General features: G+C 43.9%; 2 protein-coding genes across 2 annotated transcripts in view; both read left to right on the plus strand.

Moving 5' to 3' along the window:
- Positions 1-23,332, plus strand: part of hcn2b (hyperpolarization activated cyclic nucleotide-gated potassium channel 2b) — a 354,462-nt gene that overhangs the window by 121,162 nt on the left and 209,968 nt on the right. The gene's annotated exons all lie outside the window — the stretch shown is intronic.
- Positions 207-22,863, plus strand: cbarpb (CACN subunit beta associated regulatory protein b). Its single transcript, XM_084066475.1, has 11 exons — positions 207-345; positions 1,589-1,784; positions 4,086-4,158; positions 6,774-6,922; positions 10,007-10,068; positions 10,955-11,117; positions 12,884-13,055; positions 14,130-14,282; positions 15,562-15,805; positions 17,331-17,514; positions 19,098-22,863. The coding sequence occupies exons 3-11, from the start codon at positions 4,111-4,113 to the stop codon at positions 20,653-20,655; spliced, it is 2,733 nt and encodes a 910-aa protein (XP_083922601.1). The 5' UTR covers positions 207-345; positions 1,589-1,784; positions 4,086-4,110; the 3' UTR covers positions 20,656-22,863.

Raw genomic sequence — 23,332 nt, forward strand, 5'->3', positions numbered from 1 at the left:
AATGCAACATTGACTAAGGCTATTTGCCAAGACTCAGGTAGCCTATTATTTATACAGCCCAAATACTCCATCTCCTCTCCTCCCCCCTGGAGGAAAAAAAGCCCAGTGATGACTGACACCATTAAATAAGAAAAACGCTCCAAGCCACTGATCAGCTCTTCAATCAACCCCCCTCTTTACGTCACGTGGTGCGTCTCTGACTGGGTGGTGGGTGTGTCTTACGCATCAGGGCTTCATTCATAAATACTTTTAGCTTTAAATCTAAATTAAAGTGTTCCGCGAGAGTTTGACGGTATTGGCTTTGCCCATGATGTACCCCCCATATGGACCGTGTTAATTGATTAGGTGAGTGGTGATCTCTATTGCATGCATGCATGTGTTGTTTGTACTGTATAAAAACCACTTGATCACTCCTAGGCTACTGTATGCATGCTACCTAACGGTTTCATACGGCTGGAAATCATTAGCGCCTGAGAAATCGAACGGCATGTTTATTGATCTCTCTTGTTGCACTTTAGAATTTTGCCTACTTTATCCATTTTGAGTTTATACTTTCAGGTTAAATCTCATCTGAATAGATCTTATGTCGCATTCATTGGAAAGATGGTGAGAGCCACCGCGAGAAGCGGTGATCTTTTTTTTTGTCGGAGCAAAGAAATGAGCGCAGTAACGGGCAATAAGGACTTGGATGATTGCATTGGCGCGCCCTGTTATTAATATTAGTGTCTCCTATTATAAAGAGGTTATAGGAGCTGTCACAATGTGATTTTGGCACGCATTCTTACCAATATATTGGATGGTGTTGTGATTATTCTGTAGTGAGAAAACAAATGCATTTCTTTTACATAGCCTGCATGTCCCACTAAGATAGCATAACGTGTTTACTATTAAAGCCCATTTCTTGTGCAAGAAAAGCAGCATTAGTCTAAAACTGAATGACCACACATCAACTAAATCAATATTAAAACAATAGCTACTACACATTGTTTAACATCATGCGGTACCCAAACGTGACAGTAGAGTAGGGAAGGTTCTAACAGTTGACTGTAATATCCATCTGATGTATTGGACTTATGAACGATGAACTAATGAACAAGCCAACAAGTGACTTCACTGCATGTTGACCAGTTGAAGCTTTAGCAAATTTCTACATGAAGATGTTTGTTTTAATTCCTTTGGAGCTCAAAAGCACAGCCATTAGGTGACTGACTGACACTATACAGTAATTCAACTTATTAGCTAGTATAATAAAATGTATCACAGCCAGTGAAATGAAATGTTGATTTAGATTTTCAACTTTGTTATTGTCAAAAAAAGACCTAGACAGGAATGTGCTGTGGTGACAGTGACATTACCAAAAAGAAGAGTTTGGACAGTCATAATCATCATGCACAAATAAATCAACTAAGTGGGTCTGGTCATGCGCCATAGGACAATGATTCCCACTCTTTAAGAATTTAGTGGAATGCATAATGTGACCGGCTCGGAAAAGAGAACGCTCATATGCCCTATGTCCATTTATGGCGTTACCGGTTCCTCAAAGCAGAGGAGAAAGTAACCACGAGTCCACCTCTCCTCCCCCATGCAGGCATGTCAGAAACACCACCATCGCTGCTGTGGTGCTGCTGCCGGGCCGCCGGGCCAGCCCTGAGGGGAGCACCACTGGGTGGGCAGAGGAGGCAGAGGCAAGGCTGAGGATGCAGCAGCAAGGGAGCTGAGGAAGAGATTCAGAGCCACAGCCAGACGCGCACATCTAGAGCTGCTGTACAAAGCCCTCCATCAGGGTAAGAGACTTTCTCTCTCACAGGCGTTGTGCACTCACTAACGCACACGCACGCACACACACACACACACACACACGCGCACGCGCACGCGCACGCGCACGCGCACGCGCACGCGCACACGCACACGCACACGCACACACACACACACACACACACACACACACACACACACACACACACACACACACACACACACTACCACATAGGGGCTGTGTGTGGGAGAAAGCAGGCTGTGATATAGTACTGCAGGGAGGGCATTCTGATTGCAACCTGATGAGCACCATCATATAGTGTTCAGGCTTGGATGGGGAGTCGCAGCAGAGGCTGGCTGTAGCAGACACACAGAGAACGGGCTGGCAGTGCACCAGCTAGTGGCAGCAGCTCACACAGTCAGACGATGGTGCTGAAGAAGTTGAGCGTACTGTATGTACGTGGTGCAGTTACTGGCTAGTATAGTGCTGATTGGTGCTGGCATGTTGCTTCTCTCCTGCCGGGTGAGTAGATAGTAGTGTGTGTGTGTGTGTGTGTGTGTGTGTGTGTGTGTGTGTGTGTGTGTGTGTGTGTGTGTGTGTGCATGTGCGCGTGTGCGTGTGTGGGCGGGTGCAGCAGTAACGGTATTAATGGCTATGATCTGTAAGAAGGAACGCATAGCAGCACCACTAGTGGTGGTATAGTGGAGCTGAGCTGTTGGAGCCCCTGGTTGGCGATTAGAAGTGCCTGGGGCGAGCTAAAATGGAGAGAACAAGAGAAAGTGAGAGAGAGAAGCACTTATACTGTTGAGTCTGGAACTGACATGAAGTTATGTTTTTTGAGTTACAGCAGAGATGCTAATGCTTTCTGGCAGTTACTCTGGGAAAATTTGCAAATTGATTCATTCAACATGCACACACGCACGTACACACACACACACACACACACACACACACACACACACACACACACACACACACACACACACACACACACACACACACACACACACACACACACACACACACACACACACACACACACATGTTTTTGCTTCATTCTTTGTGTTGTGAATCTAGTAGAGAGTTTCCCTCTAATTAAGGGTGGTGAGTGATGATTCAGTTGAGTGGCGAGCTCAGAGAACACAAGATGATACCAGACAGTATCACAACAGTTTCTTAAGTTTATTAAACACGTAGAGGTCTTCAACAGGGGGTTGTAAGAGTTACTACAGGTGGGCCCCCAAATATGTGATACCACACCCCCCCCCCCCCCCTTGTTTTAAATGTCTGAAAGTACACATGAATCCAACATATTATTAGCAAAGATAATGTGTAAACAAACACACAAAAACATTGCATTTACACAACACTCACTGATAGTGCTGTCTCAAATTAATCTTATGAAGCCGTAGCAGAGCTGCAGCATCACTTGGAGGCAACCCAGAGGCACTTAATAGAAAACCATGTGGAATACTTCCAAGCCAGTCTCAAATCTGTCAACGGTCAACAGACATTGATGAGAAAATCAGCTAATTATGGTGAGCTAGCTTTGAAAGCCAAGTTGCATGGAACGCTTTCTCAAAAACAAAACAGAAAACATTGAATATGTAACACAATTTTATACAACATATATATAGTGGGGGTACCTGCTTTGTTTCTCTCTCACCCCTAAGAATAATAGTACTGGTCTCATGTCCATGAGATATAAATGAACAGAAATAACTGTATGTTATGAATAAGTACACAATAAAACATGATGTCTTGATGTTTTACAATTTAGATTGGGTGTACTTCAACAACAAGTGCATGTCGTATCATTTGGCATATCGTGTCCTGATAAAGCAATGACCAATGCGTCACACGTCGTATATCAAGTATATGTTTAATGCACATGAGTGAATTTGTACAAACAATCAGTGTTAATTAGCCTAAAATATATCATAACACTTTGTAAAGGATAAAACATGATATATTATGAGGATAAATAACAAGTCATTCTTCCTATGCTAGATACTATTCTTCATCCTGTAAAGACTGGTGATACAGTTTTCCTAGTTATCTGTTGTTGTCTTGATTAGCACAGATAGTAAGCAGCTGCATACTGTAGGCATCCAAATATGTCAGTTTGTGGTTGGATGAACAGGAACAGAAGCCTTAATTTCCGTTGTACATGCGTGTATGTCTGCGTGTGTGTGTGCGTGTGTGTGTGTGTGTGTGTGTGTGTGTGTGTGTGCGCGTGCGTGCGCGTGCGCGTGCGCGTGCGTGTGCGTGTGCGTGTGCGTGTGTGTGTGCGTGCGTGCGTGTGCGTGCGTGTGTGTTATCTCTCAAGGGGACTCTCTCGCTTGGCTTGGACCATGAGCAATGACTCTACCGTCTGGAACATCCTACCAGAGAACTCCACAGTAAGTCTCCTCTCTCGAACTTCCTGTGTGAGTGCACATGACCGGCGTGCTGCCAGCGGAGCGGTGCTTTCCCCTCATATTCTCTTCTGGCTGACTGTCTATCAAATAGAGAATATCCTGACCTGGGCCTGAAATAATTCAATATCTGATCTAATCTCGGCTTTAATTTCCCCTTCATAGAAATTACGACCTGACGTCAGTGTCCAGTCGTCATTAACACTTTGCTGCACATTCGCTCAGCGTTTAGAGCAGGGGTCTTCAACGTTTTCAGGCCAAGGACCCCCTAGCTGAGAGAGAGATGAAGCAGGGACCCCCTACTCTATATTGTATAAAATTGTGTTTCAGATTAAAGTTTTTTTTTTTACTTAGTCTGCTCTTTTTTCCCTCTACACCTATATAGCCTCTTTGCCAAAAATAGCCGATCTACAAGCTCTCAACGCCTCGCAGCGGCAGCGCGAGGCGTTGAGAGCTTGTAGATCTGCTATTTTCGGCTAATGTTCCCCTCAGAAAAGGAATTCTAGGGTTCAAGTGGTTAATGTAAAAAAACGAAATCCTATCACACAAAGATTTGGCGGACCCCCTATAGTAGCTCTGAGGACCCCCTAGGGGTCCCGGACCCCCCTGTTGAAGACCCCTGGTTTAGAGCGTCACAGAACAACTCGCCTAGTACAACATACGTGATACAATATCGTCGCTGTTGGGTGGAAACCTTGTATGTCCAAAACTGTGACTTTTCAGGAAATAGAAAAAAAATAACCTGTGTTCTAATGGATCCAACGTGGTTATTATTTAGTCTTGTTAATACTCTTCATTGGTTCAATATTTATAAAGCCCACAGACACACTGCACCAATTACACACAAAAATAGCAGATCTACAAGCGCACAACACGCCAATGGAGATTGGAGATACAAGGTTTTTTGCCCGACAGCAACGATATGTAGAACAGCACTATGCTATTGCTACCTATTGGCAGCTTTGGTTGCCATGCCATCCAAGAAATTAACAATATAATGACAAGGGCTGTTCCTCCACAGTGCTAACTCTATAGAGTGCCATCACCTTTTATTTATTACAATGTCAGGCCTTTTGAACGCAACACAAGCCTCATGAAGTCACGACTATGCACGCACATAAACTAATTTATTGAGGAAATAACTAAGTGTGTGTCATCTTTCCTGGATAATAAAAAAGAAAAACGATTAAAGCTGTGTTCAGTCCTGATGGCCAGCAGCTGATACTGAGTTACTTTTTCAATTAGTGACACAGAGCGTCATTTGACTCTTTTTGGCCTGGTGTCAATATAAATCTTATTAAACTTTTAACAAAGTCTTATTACAAATATTGTTTGTGTACTGGTCAGTCATACTGTAGGCCTACTATCTATGTTTTGAACTGAATGAAATACTGTAGAGTTGAGTTGCAGTAAGCTACAGTATATGATAGCTGACATAAAATTATAAAATAGGCATTTACTCCATCAGGTGTGGCTGATTTAATTACAATTAAGACTCTCAATACCTAGAGTAGCCTATATCAGGAGTTCCCAAACCTTTCAGCACGGGACCCAACAGAGAAACTTTATGTCTCCCCACGACCCAAACTAGTGAAAATATCCGATCTATAAGCTTACAACGCGTTGCATCGCAACGCGCTGTAAGCTTGTAGATCTGCTATTTTCACTACTTCTTAAACGTCATTTATGGAATTTCTTTGATTTTCTTTCTTTATTTGTTTATGAAATTATTTAGAATGTTTGAATTTATTTTTAATTCATGAAAATATTTGACTTATTGGGGGAAGTTTCTTTAGAAAATGTTTTGAAATAATACTTAAAAATTAAATATAGGAAACGAAAAGTAAAGGGATTTTTACTTGCGACCCATAAACATAGGTCCGCGACCCAAACTTGGGTCGTGACCCACTGTTTGGGAAACAGTGGCCCATAACATTATGTGGATGTGAGAATGAGAACGGGGAAAATAATAGATTTTGAGATTTCACTTGATTGATTGATTGATTGATTGATGTACTTTATTTAGTAAGACATGAGAACATCAGTACATGGAAGTACAAATTCACAATACAAGGTCTACTAAACTAGGAGACTCATTAAGCACTGAGCTTGTTTAAGATGAGATCCCCACTATGAAGTGTCCACAAACATCCCACTATCTTTCTCCAGAAAGAAAAAACATTGTCTTTATTATAAACTAACTGAATTTCCCATACTTAAGACAGAGGAAGTTTAATAGGCCTGTCATTAACTGATAAATTGCACTGATACATTTCATTGTATGAGCACAAGCCAGCCACACAGTACCTACAACAGTGGTTCTTGAAATTGGGGGTCGGAGCTATTTAAAAATAGACGATCTACAAGCTCACAACGTGTCGCTTGTAGATAGGCTATTTTCAAATAATCTTGAAAGGATTGGACTTTTTAACAACACAAATCTTGTATGGGGTTTGGCACAACATCTTTTCAGATGGGGGTCCAAAAACGGCCAAAAACATATCAATTTGGGGGTCGTTGAAATTAATATGTTTGAGAACCACTGACTTACGGTATTATCTTGGCTACAGATCCAAAGTCTCCCTCTCCCTTTATCTCAGGAGATTCCACAGGAGGTTGCAGAGGAGCAGGATGGCTATTTGCTCTTCCTGGTGATCCTCTCCATTTTCCTGGCAGGAACGCTGGTCTTCATCTCCGTCCTGATCATCGCCTGCCGACGCTGCTGTCGAGAAGCGGGCCGCTATGCCAGGTGAGACGCCCACGACAAGCGCAGAACATTGTTTGTCTTCCTGCTACAAAGTATATCATCCCTTAGGCACTTCACACTTCATACTCAACCATTATTTGGAGAAGATCTGGCGTTCATGCTCAGTGTTGCTCACGTTGTATAATTACACAGTAAATGGGTTTCATTTGACTTGCTAATAGGGCTAACAATACAAATTCTCCCGTGTGCTCCTCCACCACATGCGCCGTGCGAGACATTCTTCATAAAGATTAGTGTACGAGCACTAAAAGGACTTCAGAACATTTTGTGCGCACGCAAATGTGTCCCCCAGACAATGCAGAGACACCCCCCGAACAGCTCCAAATATATTTAGTATTCAAATGAAAACCTTGTTGCAGTAGGATGCAGGAAGGAATGATGTAACCCTCATACGGTACAAAAGTAGCTAAATATATTTGGATTGAATCCTGAAAAGTAACAGTTTTGGACATATGAGGTTTCCACCCGACAGCAACGATTTGCTCACTATGCAGAGGTCCTTTGTGAGGATATCTGGAGGACGCCCCACGGGGATGTTCTGAAAACATGGCAGTGAAAACACATTCAATATTCATGCTCACCTTTTCTTTTCCGTGATTCATCCACGTTCATTCAACCCAAGATGCTTTGTGCCTTTACACAGTGGCAGGCATTATCACCAGCACTTGAATATGAAAACACAGCTGCTAGATACACATAGAGAGTTCAGTGTACAGGGACTGAGGCAGAGGGAGCAGGCAAGACCCACTGAGGCAGAGCAAAGCAGAGCAGAATCATACAGACTGGTACAAATGATGAGTGTAATGAGATTTCATTGCAGCCATAGGCAGTGATTAATCTTGCATCGCACCCAGGCATGCTCGTGCGCACCCGCACACACGCACACACACACACACGCACGCACGCACGCATGCTCACACGCACACATTGGAGAAGCAGAGTGTGCAGAGGAAATGAAAGAAAGAAGAAGGCAGCACAGATCCGGATAGACAGAGAAATCCCTCAAGTCATTCACACACGCGCGCGCGCACGCACGCCCACACGCGCACACACGTGCGCGCACACACACACACACACACACACACACACACACACACACACACACACACACACACACACACACACACACACACACACACACACACACACACACACACACACACACACACACACACACACACACACACACACACACACACACACACACACACACACAGACACAATCCTATCAGATGGAGAGAGATGATGGGGAAAGATTTCAGTTTATTCTTTCTGCCTCACAGAACATTCTGAGCACCTGATTTGAACAACATGAATTGAGGAAGACAGCAATTAATGATAGGATATAATGATATCATAAGGGATAGTGTGTCTTATCGCTCAAAGATATGAAGATGCCACAATGTGAGCAGGTACATACTTACCGTAACTTATCGTTATTGTTTTATAGTATACATATAACCCTTTTGCTTTTGAGTCAGACCTGTTCTGTAGGTTCGAATTATAGTACTTAATTGACAATACCGCATTTGTCCTGCATTTTGTTTGTTCCTTTTTAGCTGATCAACACATGGCAATCCAATAAATTGCCATGTGTTGTCAGTTCAAGAAGCTCCCTGACCCTCAAGGTTATCAAGTTATTGGCAAATATTTAGCAGCCCCAGCAGTGGAAGTCAAGGAATTACCCCTGGTAAACAAAATGATTTAGTCCCACTGGGATTCTCTGACAGTGTGGGGAGAGAGCTCAGAACACGGAAGGTGTGTTGTTGGCATGCCTCACTTTTGTTGGTACGCTGTCTGCCATTCTGTGAACCCTAGTTTCTGCTCTGTGTTTTGGTTACTTTATGACCAGATAAAATGCAGTGTATTATTCTTCTACCAAACCAATACATTTTGAGCATGTTTGAGATGATAAATTAGATAAAAAAAGCAGGGAGGTCGCTCACTGTGCCAGTACTTTTGTAATGTGAGCCAGTTTGGGTGATTGGGTGGGCCAGATTGGGTGGGCCAGGGATTCAAATGGCTGGGCCAGTGACAGGCCATGGTTACACATCCCTGTCTCCCAGGGGCGTAACCATGATGTCTAGATTGTCTACCAGACATGATGTTGAACAGACGTCATGTTACTCATGTAGCTATCTGAAAAGATTTGTTAAAATCCAAGTAAGCCAATATGGATGTGAAGTCTTGAATAAATGAAAGGGGGAAAAAACTGCACTCTCTGTAAAGTATATTTGAATGTTTTTCTGTTTGTTAGTTTCATTTTCCTTGTTTGTTTCATTGTTGTTGTATTGACAGATTACTTTTATGTTCAGTTCTTCTAGTCTTCAGTTATTCTTGTCAGTTAGTCTAATGCAGGGGTCTTCAACGTTTTCAGGCCAAAGACCCCCTAGCTGAGAGAGAGATGAAGCAGGGACCCCCTCTATATTGTGTACAATTGTGTTTTAGATGAAACTTCTTTTGTGTACTTGGTCTGCCCTTTTTTCCCTCTACACCTAAACCTCTTTGCCAAAAAAAGCAAATCTACAAGCTCACAACGCCTCGCAGCGCGAGGCGTTGTGAGCTTGTAGATCTGCTTGTTCTCCTCAGAAAAAGGGATGCTAGGGTTCAAGTGGTTAAGGTAAAAAAAAGAGATATCACACAAAAATTTGGCGGACCCCCTGTAGTAACTCTGGGGACCCCCTAGGGGTCCCGGACCCCCTATTGAAGACCCCTGGTCTAGTGTTCAGTTTGGTACTATTCTTTGGTACTTCCTTCATGTAGTTCACTGGCTCTATACCTTATCTTTTTTCTTTTTACATTACATTTATTGAGATTTGTCCAATAACAGAATAGACATGACAGTACTGTCCAAATGAACTTCATCTTTCGACCCATTAAAAGAAAAGAATAGTGTTTTTCCAATTATTTGGGGGCCCGCTTGCAGTATCCTCTTGGCCCACAGTTTGAGAACGGCTGGTTTATGTGATTGCCTGTGTGTTGGTTTCTGGGTTCTACGAATGGAAGCCGCAGACTTCAGGGGTAATCATGTCACAGCATTGATCTGAGTGTCTCTGTGTGCCCCAGGGCCAGCGATGACCCCGAGAAAACCAACACCACCTACATGGATGATTCTCAACCCACGCATGGTGAGAGAGAGACAGTGATGGAAGAAGTACTCGTATTTTTTCACTCAAGTAAAAGTATCAAGACCACAATGAAGAAATACTCTGTTACAAGTAAAAGTCCGCTATTCAAAATTTACTTGAGTAAAAGTACACAATTATTGGCAGATCTGCCACCAAAATATACTTAAAGTATCAAAAGTAAAAGTATTCATCATGCAGAATGTCCCATTTCAAGTTTTCTAAATGTATAAAAATCTTTTGAAAATAGCAGATCTACAAGCTACGTACTTAGTTACTTTCCACCACTGGAGAGAGAGAGAGAGAGAGAGAGAGAGAGAGAGAGAGAGAGAGAGAGAGAGAGAGAGAGAGATGGAATCAAGGGAATAGAAGGGAGGGATGGAGAGACGTTGATGGAGAGCAGTAATTGATAAATGGGATAAAGAGGATGAGAGAGGGAGGCATAGCAACTAGATTGATGGAAGGTGGATGCTACAAACGGGTATATATTTTATATTTCTCTATTGACCATAACCTTTATGTATTTAAAGTTATACTTTGTAACTGTTTTAAATTAAACAAACGTTTTATTTTATTTTATATAGTCTTTTGACAATAACCACTTAAATGTGTTTTTGGACTTCTTCTCTAAACACTATTAAACTACGGTACATTTTTATTCAAACAACATCAATCATATCAGACAGTCTACATTTCCCAAAAGGAAATGCAAGTATTTAATTAATTCTGAACAGAAGCAGTTATTAAACATATCCCCCACCCATGATAAATGAATGAATGACTAGAGAGGGAATTCAAAATCGGAGGAAGCACTAGTCCCATAACTTGAATAAATCGAACCCTGAGTATATGTCTGACCATGTGTTTGTCTGTTTATTTTTCCGTCCAGAAATCACCATCAGGGTGGATGAGTCAGAGTGTCTGTCAATGGGCAGCTCTCCTGACCAGGAGACGGAGCGCTTCCTCTCGACGGGCACCACGGGCCGCAGGGTCTCCTTCAATGAAGCTGCACTCTTCGACCATGGCAAGAAGGCCCAGGAGAAAGGGCGAAGGTCAGTCAGGATAGCGTTTGCACACACACACGCACACACACACACACGCACGTGACGCACGCGCGCGCACGCACGCACACACACGCACGCACGCACGCACGCACGCGCACACACACACACACACACACACACACACACACACACACACGCGCACACGTGCACACACACACACACACACACACACACACACACACACACACACACACACACACACACACACACACACACACACGCGCACACACATTCAAACATACTGTACACATGTATATATTAGGGATGGGAGAACAAATAATATTTGATCTTTTATCATGGAGAAACATTAAAGATAATTTTATTATGGTGAATTTTCATTATTGGGATAATCTTGATTTGTTCGCTTCACAAAGCCATCTAACTCACTAACGCAGTGTTTCCCAAACAATGGATGGGACCCATTACATTTTTTTATTAATTAATTAATATATTGTAGGTTGCTCCACATTTTTTATTAGTTAAAAAAAAAATAGGGCTTCATAATGTATTGTGTAAGTTTGGGTTGCGGGGGTTAGGAACCAGTGCACTAGCATTGTGTGTCAGTGTTCCTGCCTAGAGAGTGTTAGCGGGCATATTCTCACACCTCTACAAGCACAACCAAAGGCAGAAATATTGAACATGCTGTGCTTTTGCACTTCAATCGGTCTTGATAAGGACCAAGGTTTAGCACATCTCATTCTCTATGTTACAAGGTTAGCAGTACTGTTTGTGACAAAAAACTGTAGGTGTTGTTTAGGTAATTCTTTTAGGGAAATGGGTTCAAAGTGCTAGTTTGACTCAATGCCACAATGCCAGTTGGACTTTTATTTTATTTAAAGGACAGAGTCACAACAATGTTGCTATTATTTATTTATCCTTCATTTACGTTATGTAAGGGAAGGGGGATCTTAGAATTTATGATCACCATCATATGTAAGGTTTTGTTTTGCATGAATTCTGTCATTGTTGTACAGTACCTCTGTCTGTGTGATCTGAAGACAAAGCCATTCATTTACTGTGCATTCGTTCATGGTGCCAAGAAGACAGTTACACTTTACTGTATCCATTCTATTGATATGTTGGTTAGTTAAGGGTTAAGTTGATGAATATACAATGAGTTATGTATGGTATGGTATGGAAGGGAAGTGGCTTCTCTCGCTCCCTCTTAATTCCTTCTCAGTGGCCTACTTTTCGCCCAGAACCCCACCTCAGTCTGAAGATATGCAAATGCCTCTGAAAGAATCATTCTCTTTAGGCTAAACACATTATTGCAGATGCAGTGGGTTTGAAAGGCAGAAATCGTTTTGCTTTTCTCTTTGGTGTTCGTGTCTTGGGTCATGAATGATGCAAAGGCATGTAAAGTAAGTTTGCCAATGTGTTTGGATATGTGCGCAAGTGCATGTGTTGCATTCAAATGACTTATTGTTTCATAACAAAATCAGTGGGCAAGTACTGACACAGCATGGTATGTGTAGTCATTATAATTCTAATTAGCTTTTCTAGCACTGTATAATGGCAGTTACAAAGTGCTTTCCAGGGACAAATAAATTGCATGAATCCTAATGTTCTATTTTGAGGAGGAGGATAAGTGAAAATCTGACATAATAACCTGTGTGTTGAGGCTTTAGTGGCTCGTTTTCCCAGCACTGGGAAGTGTTATGTCAGACAGACTGTCACCCATCCTCACAACAGAACGGAGGTAGGCATACGGAGTTCTAAAAAATAATTTAAGACCCCATGTTTGCCCACCCCAGGTACACGCTCACCGAAGGCGACTTCCACCACCTGAAAAATGCACGTCTTACGCACCTTCACATCCCTCCCCCTGCCCTGAAGATCGTCACCATCCACGAGTGTGACTCTCCACAGAACACTATCACCATGGTGACACACCCTGCCGCCAAGTCAGCGCTCTCCATCTTCCAGGTGACAACGCCAGCTAGCACCGCTATTAGTCCTGCTGTGTCGTTAGTCATGGCCAAGACCAATTAGAACATCAATCAGACGGGTCGGGACGAGAAAATATATCAACCTAATGTACCCAAACAAGGGTATCATAGATCTTTTCTGTCTGCTCATTTCAATGGGCTATATGCATTGATTTCCCATTTGGATGAGGGAGTTCAATCACTCATGCTGGATTTGACAGCCCGGAAGGGCTGTCTGGACTTGAGGTGATGTGGCCTACATGATATCCACCAAGAGTGTGACTCTGTTACTGTATATATATATATATATATATATATATATATATATATATATATATATATATATATATATATATATATATATAATATAATATATTATATAATATTATAAACATTGCTTGAAAATAAAAAGGGTGATGAAACTTCTTCTCTAGTAAACATTAAATGATCAGAGTGGTAGTCTGGCATGTTTTAGCCTGGGATCCAGCCTGCTTCACTACGTTTCTCAGTCTGGAAAGCCTCCTATCTCCAAGGGAGGCGGGACATGCCATACGGCTGAAAACGAGCCGTGTCTTCTGATTGGTCTGTGGTGCGGGGCGGGACAAAAACACCAGTGTGATCGTTGTGATTCGTGATTCGTTTGAACAACATCCAATCAGCAACGACGTTGCATACGTAACATATGTAGTTCCAGTGTAGTTCTGCAAAACGAGTCAAATAGGAGCCTTTCCGGACTGAGAAACGAAGTGAGAAAAAATAATCCGCCGAACATAGTGAAGCAGGCTGGATCCCAGGCTAGGCATGTTTAGCCCATCAACTATGACTCACCGTAGACTTAACATTACTGCCAACCATGTATTTGTTCTGTTATCCATTGGATTCTGTTAATGTCAGTAAGGTGCATACAAGTAGGTAATCCAACACGCGGTGAATAGACAATGACAAGTAGTGATGCCAGTATGGTCCTTCAGGTACTACAGTACATTGCTTGAAAAAAAGTATGCTGAATGTTTTGTCGAAGCTGTCCCAAGGAAAACAATATCTAACTCTGTGTATGTATGTCTCCCTGCAGCCAATGCTGTGCCCTCTGCCCCAAACAGCCCTGACAAGCCTGAGCATCAGTCCTAGCTCAGCCCTTCCTGGGAACACCTTCAACTCTGTGGTGGACACCAGCTTCAGCACTATTCCTGCAGTCCCCAGCACCAAGGACCCTAGCTCCTGCTCTGTAAGCCTGCTTCTCAAACCTTGTCAAGTTCGCTTCACAAATTGATTATGTATTTGGCCACGGACCTGCATCTGATTTTTTTATTTTTTTTTGCCAGGGATCACCCCCATACAAGATTTGTGTTGTTAAAATGTTGAATTTGTATGAAACATTTTTATTTATGAAAATAGCAGATCTACGAGCTCACAACGCATCGCTTATAGGGTTAAAGGGGTTTAATGTTTTTGATGCTATATTAACTAATTTAGCTAAAACCCCCTCAAGGACCCCTGGGGGTCCCCAGAACCCATCTTGAGAACCACTGATTTAGTTAATACATTGACTAGTCACTTTGTCACACGGTGACAACGCTTGATCGATGAAGTTAATAAAATGGCAACAATATGAATGATTATGTCAATGATAACGATGTGTTGACTGTGTTCACATATCACACATCTTAGCGCCTTGCTAGATTGCTGTGCAGTGCTTACAGTTGAAACACTGTGATTTATAGGCTAGTGGCTACACGATGAATGCAAATATTCGCAACACACAACAATCACAACAAAAGCAGTGTGAACAAACAAATCAATCACCAACAGTCAAGATGTGTAGATCAGTGGTTCTCAAACATTTTCACAAATTGATATATTTATTAGGCCATGGACCCCCATTTGAATAACTGTGCCAGGGACCCCCAAATAATTTGGGAACCCCCCTGGGCGTCCCGACCCCCAGTTTGGGAACCCTTGGTGTAGATCAGTTAACATCCAAGTACAGAGGTCAGTGCAGAGTCCGGGCGCCAGGCAGTCTATTAACCAGCCCTTCAATCATCGTACCAGTCAGTTAATCAAAAGTAAACTGTTATAGCCTCCCTATTCTGGGGTAATCTGTGGATCTACAAAGCCCAGATTGTTTTTTAAGCACATGGCTTTCACTCCGCTTCAAATATTAATATTGTATTTTGGACTCCACTACCTTTCTAGGAAGAGACTCTATAATGATATTATAGGGTTCATTCATAATAGGGTTTATTTTCACAATATTATAGTGAAAATAACCATGCGACACATTGTGAGCTTGTAGATCGTCTATTTTGACTTTTAGTTTTTTTTTACATTTTTGGGGAAATATTCAAAATTTCAATACAGCAATGCATTGATATTAAAAGGAAAATGTACTTTGTACTTTGCACTTTTGAATACTAGTACAAAATGGCTGTAGTACACTTTAAAATACTTTGTCCTCTGCTGGTTTTCGTTTTTTCATCCTGACTGAACATCTCTGTGTTCCCCAGATCGAGATGATAGGAGCAGGGCCCAGGGGAGACAGGAGCAGTCCCGCCAGTGTGTGTGTGGGCGAGGGGGCAGCGGCCGGGAGCGGAACCACTCCTGGCGGTGTGGCAGGAGGCCATGGGCCCGTGCTGCAGTTCTTCACCAAGCTGCGGCGCCATGCCAGTCTGGAGGGGGCCAGCCCCTACTTTAAGATCAAGAAGTGGAAGCTGGACAGCAGCCAGAGAGCATCCAGTCTGGACACCAGAGGTAATGGATCCTTGACTGCATAATACTGCACTCTATTTCAGAATGAAATTTGTATAGTGATAAAACAAAACATTGTTATATTGATTACTGATAGTGGGTGTAATGAAGACATCTTAACTGTTGTTTAGAAAGAGGAAAACAAAGTTTTTGTTGGTGTTCCTCATGATGAAGACAGTGATGTTTAAGCCCATTGACTATGACTCACGGTATAGACGAATCCACAGAGCCATTTCAGTATGGTATGAAAATCAACTTGCTTGAGATAGGTAATCGGACACGCTAAATATCATTGCATGGTTATTTTTGTCAAAGTTATTACCAATGCATTTTATTTATCGATTTGAAGTGCAGCCAAAAAAATGTCGTTGGAGAAAAAATGAATTTGAAATCCAAACCTCCATTGCTTATTAGCCATGCAATGATGTTTAGGCAACAATGACTCAATTTTAGGTAATGTTGGGTAACGATTGGAGAATCGTTACCCATTGGAGAAAATTGTATCAAATGCTAAATCAAAAAATTATACATTTATGTACATGTATGTAATGTACAGTATATGGCAGAAGCTGTGAATAATGACATGTATTGAAGATTGAAGCTGGTATCATTATTTAAACAGACTGATGATAGTGTTCCAACATCCAACTGTGTTATTTATGCTTCTCTTGGCTGACACACACACACACACACACACACACACACACACACACACACACACACACACACACACACACACACACACACACACACACACACACGACACACACGACAGATGGCTCTGTGACGCACAGTTTGCTCTTTCCAAGTCAATTTGAGCCCCTGAGTGAAGCCTCCCGCCGCTTCCTGAGGGAATGACAACACTGACTTATACTCGGTTGAGCGCGGGTGTTGCGCACCGAAAATAGCTCTTTTCGTTGCGCGACACCCGCGCAAAACCAAGTATAAGTCAGGCATCAACCTGTGCACATGCTTTCCCCCCCTCCTCTTCCCCGCTCTGCTGCACCTCCCGTACAGTACCGGGAACAAGGATCACACAACCTCATAACACATCTCCATGGAATCTCCACAAATAGAGATGACACTTGGCTGGAGTGTCGTCTCGCATCCTTTTAGGTTGCGGGCCCATTTCGGCACATTATTTTTGGGGTAGCAAGTCAATAGCTATCCCATTTTTTAAAGTGTACTTAAAATTTTAATTTTAATTATTATTTAAAAACATTTTCGAAAATTCCAATACGTCTTCAAAAATGCAAACAAATAGTAAAAATAGCCACTCTACAAGCTCACAACTTTGTGCGATGAGCTTGAAGATTGGTTATTTTTTGGCATTGTTTTAAAATACAATAGGGCTTCATAATATATTTTTGTAAGTTTGGGTCCCAGGGTAACACCACATGTTTCTTTTGGGTCTCGAGCTGAAATGTTTGGGAACCCCTGTATTAGACAATAACTCGCTTCTTCTCCTCCTCTTGCTCCTCTTGCTCCTCTTGCTCCTCCTCTTCCCCCTCCTCCTCCTGTGCGCCAGGCTCTCCTAAAAGGAGACAGTTCCAGCGGCAGCGTGCTGCCAGTGAGAGCATGGACCAGGACGAAGACTCCCGCCACATAGACCTCATTCAGTACATCGCTCGCACCCGGGACATCACCTACTGCCCCGGCCGGCCCTCCGCCTCCCTCTCTCCCCCCTCCACCCCGCCCCCCTCCCTCGGCAGGTATCTTTAAATTCCCTTGCCATTCATACCACGTCCACTGCTTTTGCTGCCCTTTTGGCACTCATGTCTGTATTAGCTAGAGCAGTGGTTCTCAAAGTGGGGTCCGGGGACCCCCCCGGGCATTCCAGGGGGTCCCCAGCAAAATGTGTTTATGTAGTTGTTATTTAACCCTATTATGTACATTGGCTACTTGAAAATAGCCGATCTACAAGCTCGCTACGGGGGTGCGAAGCGACGAGTTGTGATCTTGTAGATCGGCTCATTTTCTGGCACCACAACTATTTTCAGAATGGGAATACATATACATTTGGAATGAGAAGGTTTGAGAACCACTGAGCTAGAGGAGCCAGTGCTCTGCTGTAGTTAATGCTCTGCTCTCAGTAAGTTGCAGCTCTGAAGTCCCTATTCTCAGCCCCTTTCTCTGCACCTCAACAATGCTTTTCAATCACACCGTCTATTATAGCTATTGTTTTTATCAATTTGTATTTGTTATTCTTTATTTTAGGACAGCAATATCACAGTAATAACGTTTTCAATTAATCTTTCTTCTGTTGTTCACAGATTTCATATTTAAAAATACATTTTAGAAATATGTAATTGGATGAGATAAAATTAGTACAAAAAATATGAGCCACAATATTGGCCATAGTTTTGGTTACAATAGCATATACCCTGCAGTGTATAAATAATGTATTTGACCCAAGTCAGACTTGCAATGACCTTTTAACTGGTATAAGCAGGATTTCTTGGAAAGCCAATTATATCATCTTAAACCGGACGTACAGTTTTGGTGGTTTCCTTGAGTGCATATTTTGGAGGAATGAGTTGAGAATTGGGACAACCTAGTCCATTCCATCGCTGACATGGTCTGACAATGTCCTGATATTCAAGAATTCTAAGGATTTAGATGACCTTCCTATTTTAGATTCAGTTTTACAGCAAGACAGCATCTGCCAATCCTAATGAGGCTGAACAAAAATAGTCACTTTTCACAAATAGTCAGTTATTCTCATTCACTAAGCAGGAAAGTATTTTTAAGTTTTAAAAAAGCAATTTCCTGTATATCTTTGCCCAGTAGGTGTTTGTTTTTGAAAATATAAGTCATTTCCAAATTCCTGAAAGCTGCCTTGAGCTAACCAAGAATGATGACTAATGTTATTTCATTTACCAGTTGCAATTGAAGCTATTAATATTACACAAGTTGTTTTTCATACAGTATGTATACTTTAAATTGGCGCTGTCCCAAGAATAAAGGCAGGGAAACACATGACATTAGTCGAGTTCAGTTTGTTAAGAACATGCAACAACCATAGCAAGCCATGAAAATCACATCAGTGTGCACTGTGAACACAACCATGTCTCAGACGAATGTGGTGATTGGCTTTTTTGCTTTGGAATTGACCCTTGCCTTGGATGCGTGTGCGTGTGCGTGTGCGTGTGCGTGTGCGTGTGCGTGTGCGTGTGAGTATGCGTGCGTGTGCGTGCTTGCGTGCGTGTGTATCCATGATTCTTTTTTGCTACGCATCTCCTCCCACACTCTCTCATCACTGTGAATGTTCCCATCATCCCTGTCTGCGTTACAGGTTAGAGGTGGAGGTGGAGGTGATGGTGGAACCCAGCTGCTGCCGTGGTGGTCCAGGGGTGATAGGCCTTTCCCCTGATCCCCAGGACGAAGCGCCGACCCCGGCCGGAAGGGATAGTGCTGCTGACCCAGTGGAACCCCTGGATCCCCAGGACCCCCAAGCCCTTTACAGAGACATCTGGACCCTCCGCGCCTCCCTGGAACAGTACGCCGGCAACGACAGGAACTCGGTGTGCAGTGACGCCGACAGCGTGTGTTCGCTGGGGGGACACGCCGAGACAGAGAGAGAGAAGGGGGAGCTCCCAAGCTACCCGTCTCAGGACTTGGGAGACGAGGCAGAAGATGTTGGAGAGGAAGACAAGGACGTGGCTCCGTACACGGAGGAGGAGCTGGGGGAGAAGAAGATGAAGAAGGAGAGGAAGCAGGACAGCACAGACTCGGAGAGAGGGGGCAGCGATGGAGAGACGGGGAACCGTAAGCTGCTGCAGATGGACAGTGGTTACGCATCGATAGAGGCTCCGTCCCGCGGACCGGAGGACCTGAGGCTGTTCGGGAGCAGCAGTCCTAAAGAGACAACGGCCCTGGAGAAGAGACACCACTTCACCAGCGCCGGGCGAAGCGGCACTATCGGCGAGAGCTTCGAGTCCTACCTCTGTGAGGAGGAGCCTGAGGAGGATCCCCTGTTGGGGGCCAGCGGAGGAGTTGCCATGGAGACGGGCGCCGGCCCACTGGGCTGGTCGCCGTACGGTCAGATGTTCACGCCCCGGGAGGCGGTGCAGCCGGCGCCCCTCCCGCCCCCCCAGCCCCTGCACAGGCGCGACTACAGCATCGACGAGAAGACGGACGCGCTGTTCAACGAGTTCCTCCGCCACGATCCCCAGTTCGACCAGCAGGAGTCGCCGCTGAAGAAGCACCGCTCGCGCGTCCACCTCCGCAAGCAGTGGCAGCGCCACAAGCAGTGGAGCGACCCCGGGGTCAGACATTACCACGCCTCCTTTGAGAGACAGCGGACGCCGTTGCGGCGAGGCCAGAGCGTGAACTACCCGCTGGACACGAGCTACCACAGCACGCTTCCGCGCATCGTCAGCGCCCCGGACGAGGAGGCGGCCGAGGGGGCCGGCAGCGGGCCGGAGACCCCGAAGGTGGAGGCGACGCCCACTGAGGGTGGAGGGGAGCAGAGGGAGCAGGGGGTCGCGGAGGCGTCCGAGAGGTACGACAGCGCCGTCAGAGACGAGGCGGCCTCCCGCTCCATCCCTCCTCCTTCACACCCTCCTTCCATCACAGAGAGCGAGGGGGGGTTTGCTGAGAAGCATGACCCTCAGGAGGACAGCAAACAACCCATACCCCCTCCCGAGCCCCCCGACGAGCGCTCGCCCCCTCAGCCCCCCAACTCCTCGGGCTACGGCCCTCAAACCTTCACAGCAGAGCTGACGGACAAACTGACTGCGAATCTGGAGGAGAGGCTATACGCAGGCCTACGCAGAACCAGGGACACACCGACCACCGAGTTTGTGACTTTAACGGCCACGCACGCTTCTCCCGACCACAGCCCAGTGTAGCAGGGTTTCAAGTCCTCCACCCCAACACCTCTTGTCCCACTGACTGACAACATTCTGTTTGATTTCTGTCCCGCCTTGGTCTTGACACAAATATCTCTACTCTGTATACAGTTTGAATGACTTGATCTAAACATACATTGGTGTATTCTGTTCATTCAGTCCAGTTAAAAGATTCCATCCCAAACTTTTGGTACACAAGCCATGTGGCTACTTGTGTGGTTCAGCTAGAGATATGAACAACAGTCTTTCTTTATGCTGGTTAGCATTAAACAAGTAATTACTTTTCATCATTTTAGTCTGTTGACAGTAGAGAACGCCAAAAATAGTACAAATTCACCTAGTTAATAGTCATTACAAACTTGGAGTTTTTCCAGAGTTAGCTCCTCGTCTCCATATGTCTTTGTGAACTAGTTATGCCCTACCCTTGTGTCACTACTACTGTGAGTCCTCTCTGTCTCTTCTCCAGTGGGAGAATTGAGGATAACAGCCAGTATTCCCTCTGTACTAGTGGATTCACTGTGAAATCAGGTGCTATTAGACATGTAGGGATCTATGGATTTTGATACAACGGTCAGGTCAGTCCCGTGGTTACTATTCATCTTCACAGGCTGTAATATCTGCCATACATAAGAGATATTCAATTCATATGAGGCGTACTGTCATGTCACGTTATGTCCCAGGAAATCATTTAAGTCCCTGCAATTGTAAAAATGTGTGACTGAGACAAAATTAATTCCAGTTGAATATCTGCCAAATCTGGAATCCAAGGTTGTTTACTCATTGCTCTACAGACTCCATGGTTCCTTATAGTGCATAGACGGGCATGAATTATACACTTAGCAAAGCCTGTATAATGTGTCCTATTGAAATTGCAGTCATCATTCAATTTCTCTGTATCAGTGAATGTCTGGCTTTGGAAGGGCGGCGTCATAATGTTTCTATTTAAACATGTTTTCCTGAAGAGGGAAATATTCTACCAATATGTGATGGTTGTGTTGTTTAATGTCCTTTAATGTTTCTCATTTTGTATCATTCATTGAAATATCCCGTTTGTGTGTTTGCGTTGCTTTCTGCTCGTGACAATGAGAAGTGATACAGTAGGACAGGGTTAGAGCAGCTCAAGAGGAGGCTGCGCAACTCATTTTGGTGCCAAAAAATATATTTGTATATAGAGGGATCTTAACAATGGCACGATAGAACAAGGCAGGTAGGCATATTTGCATACCATATCTCCTCTTTGTTGACTAAGAAAGGACTGAGTCACAGATACAACAATACTGTCTGATTGAATAAGCTATGACTCCAACGTCATCTCTGAAGACACCCATATAGTATATCTTTTTAAAGATTGAGAATAGGCTCAGTTTCAGTCACTTTTACAGCCTTACAGACAGACATGCGGTGGGCAGTTATTTTAAGGCTGTTGAATGGGACTGATGCGGCCCTCGCAGACGCTAGTGTTTATTGAGTTTCTTTATGAGAAAGGCATGCTTTCTTGTGCATGGAGCTCACAGAACAGGCTTTATTTGTTAACAGTTCACATTCATTTTTTTCCCCTTCTCCCTTTTCCTCCTGAGAAAGTTGACAGTGCAGTGCATGTTTCCCTCAGGGGCAAGGACTTGCACTTCCTGTCGGCTTAGAAAACCAGAATGAACAAACATGTTATTTGTTACAAATTCCCCCCCTTTTTTTTCTTTCCTTCTCTGGATGCCTCTGTGTGCATTTCAAAATGTTCAAGCAAGCTAACGAATCAAACCACATCAAAGGCAAGGAATAGCCTGTTGAAGAATTGGGGAAAAATCAATTTCTTGCACTTTGGCCACCAATGGCTTAAAGCAGCACCCTGCTTTCACATCCCCAGCAGTGTTCGGCAGAGGAAGGCTCAGTGTGCGACCCAGTTCTGCTTGTAAATTCTCACTCTCAGAGGGGTTGTTAGGCTCTCCCTCTTCTCACACCCGCAGTGAAAGGAACCACTGCAGAGGATGGTGTTGAATATAAAAAACATGGAGGAGGGAAGTCCTCTCATCCTTCCTGTCCATTCCCTCACTCTCAGAGGCGGTTAACGGTACATCATTGTGGCTCTGAAGGGGGGGTATTCTCTCTTTTCTTGGCTTGGGCACGATTATGCTGCTCCTCTCTAGTCCAGTCAGATAAGATCTCTCTCCTCTGCCTGATAGAAGTCTCCTCTTGTGGCTGAGTGGACAGAGACGCAAAGCCATGTTCCTCATTAACGGAACAATAACAATAATTAGCTGATGAAAAGAAGTGATCTTGAATGGCTGGAAGGAGGAGGAGGCACTATTGTGATTTTGTCCTCTTGCTCCCAGACACACACACACACACACACACACACACACACACACACACACACACACACACACACACACACACACACACACACACACACACACACACACACACACACACACACACACACACACACACACACACACACACACACACACACATTCAGACCATAAACCTCACTTTAGAAATGAAACAAAACATTATAATGCCGTGATGTTGATCATTTCTCTGACAATTCTGACAGATGTGGATGAAAAGGGAAGAGTGTAATTTCCACATTCTACAGTCAAAATGGCTGAGTTCAATTTCAGAGAAAGAGGGAATATTGACATAAACAAAACTGAAGAGGGTGAAAGTTCAACATTAAATG

Source organism: Gymnoscopelus microlampas (assembly GCF_963454915.1).
Source record: "Gymnoscopelus microlampas genome assembly, chromosome: 9".
Taxonomy (NCBI): domain Eukaryota; kingdom Metazoa; phylum Chordata; class Actinopteri; order Myctophiformes; family Myctophidae; genus Gymnoscopelus; species Gymnoscopelus microlampas.

Bases quoted from the DNA above. Each gene is read 5' to 3' on its own strand.
- cbarpb (XM_084066475.1), top strand. From the start codon at position 4,111: ATGAGCAATGACTCTACCGTCTGGAACATCCTACCAGAGAACTCCACA. The intron at 11,118-12,883 runs GTCAGTCAGGAT...TGCCCACCCCAG, and splicing joins GCCCAGGAGAAAGGGCGAAG to GTACACGCTCACCGAAGGCG. The intron at 15,806-17,330 runs GTAATGGATCCT...CCTGTGCGCCAG, and splicing joins ATCCAGTCTGGACACCAGAG to GCTCTCCTAAAAGGAGACAG.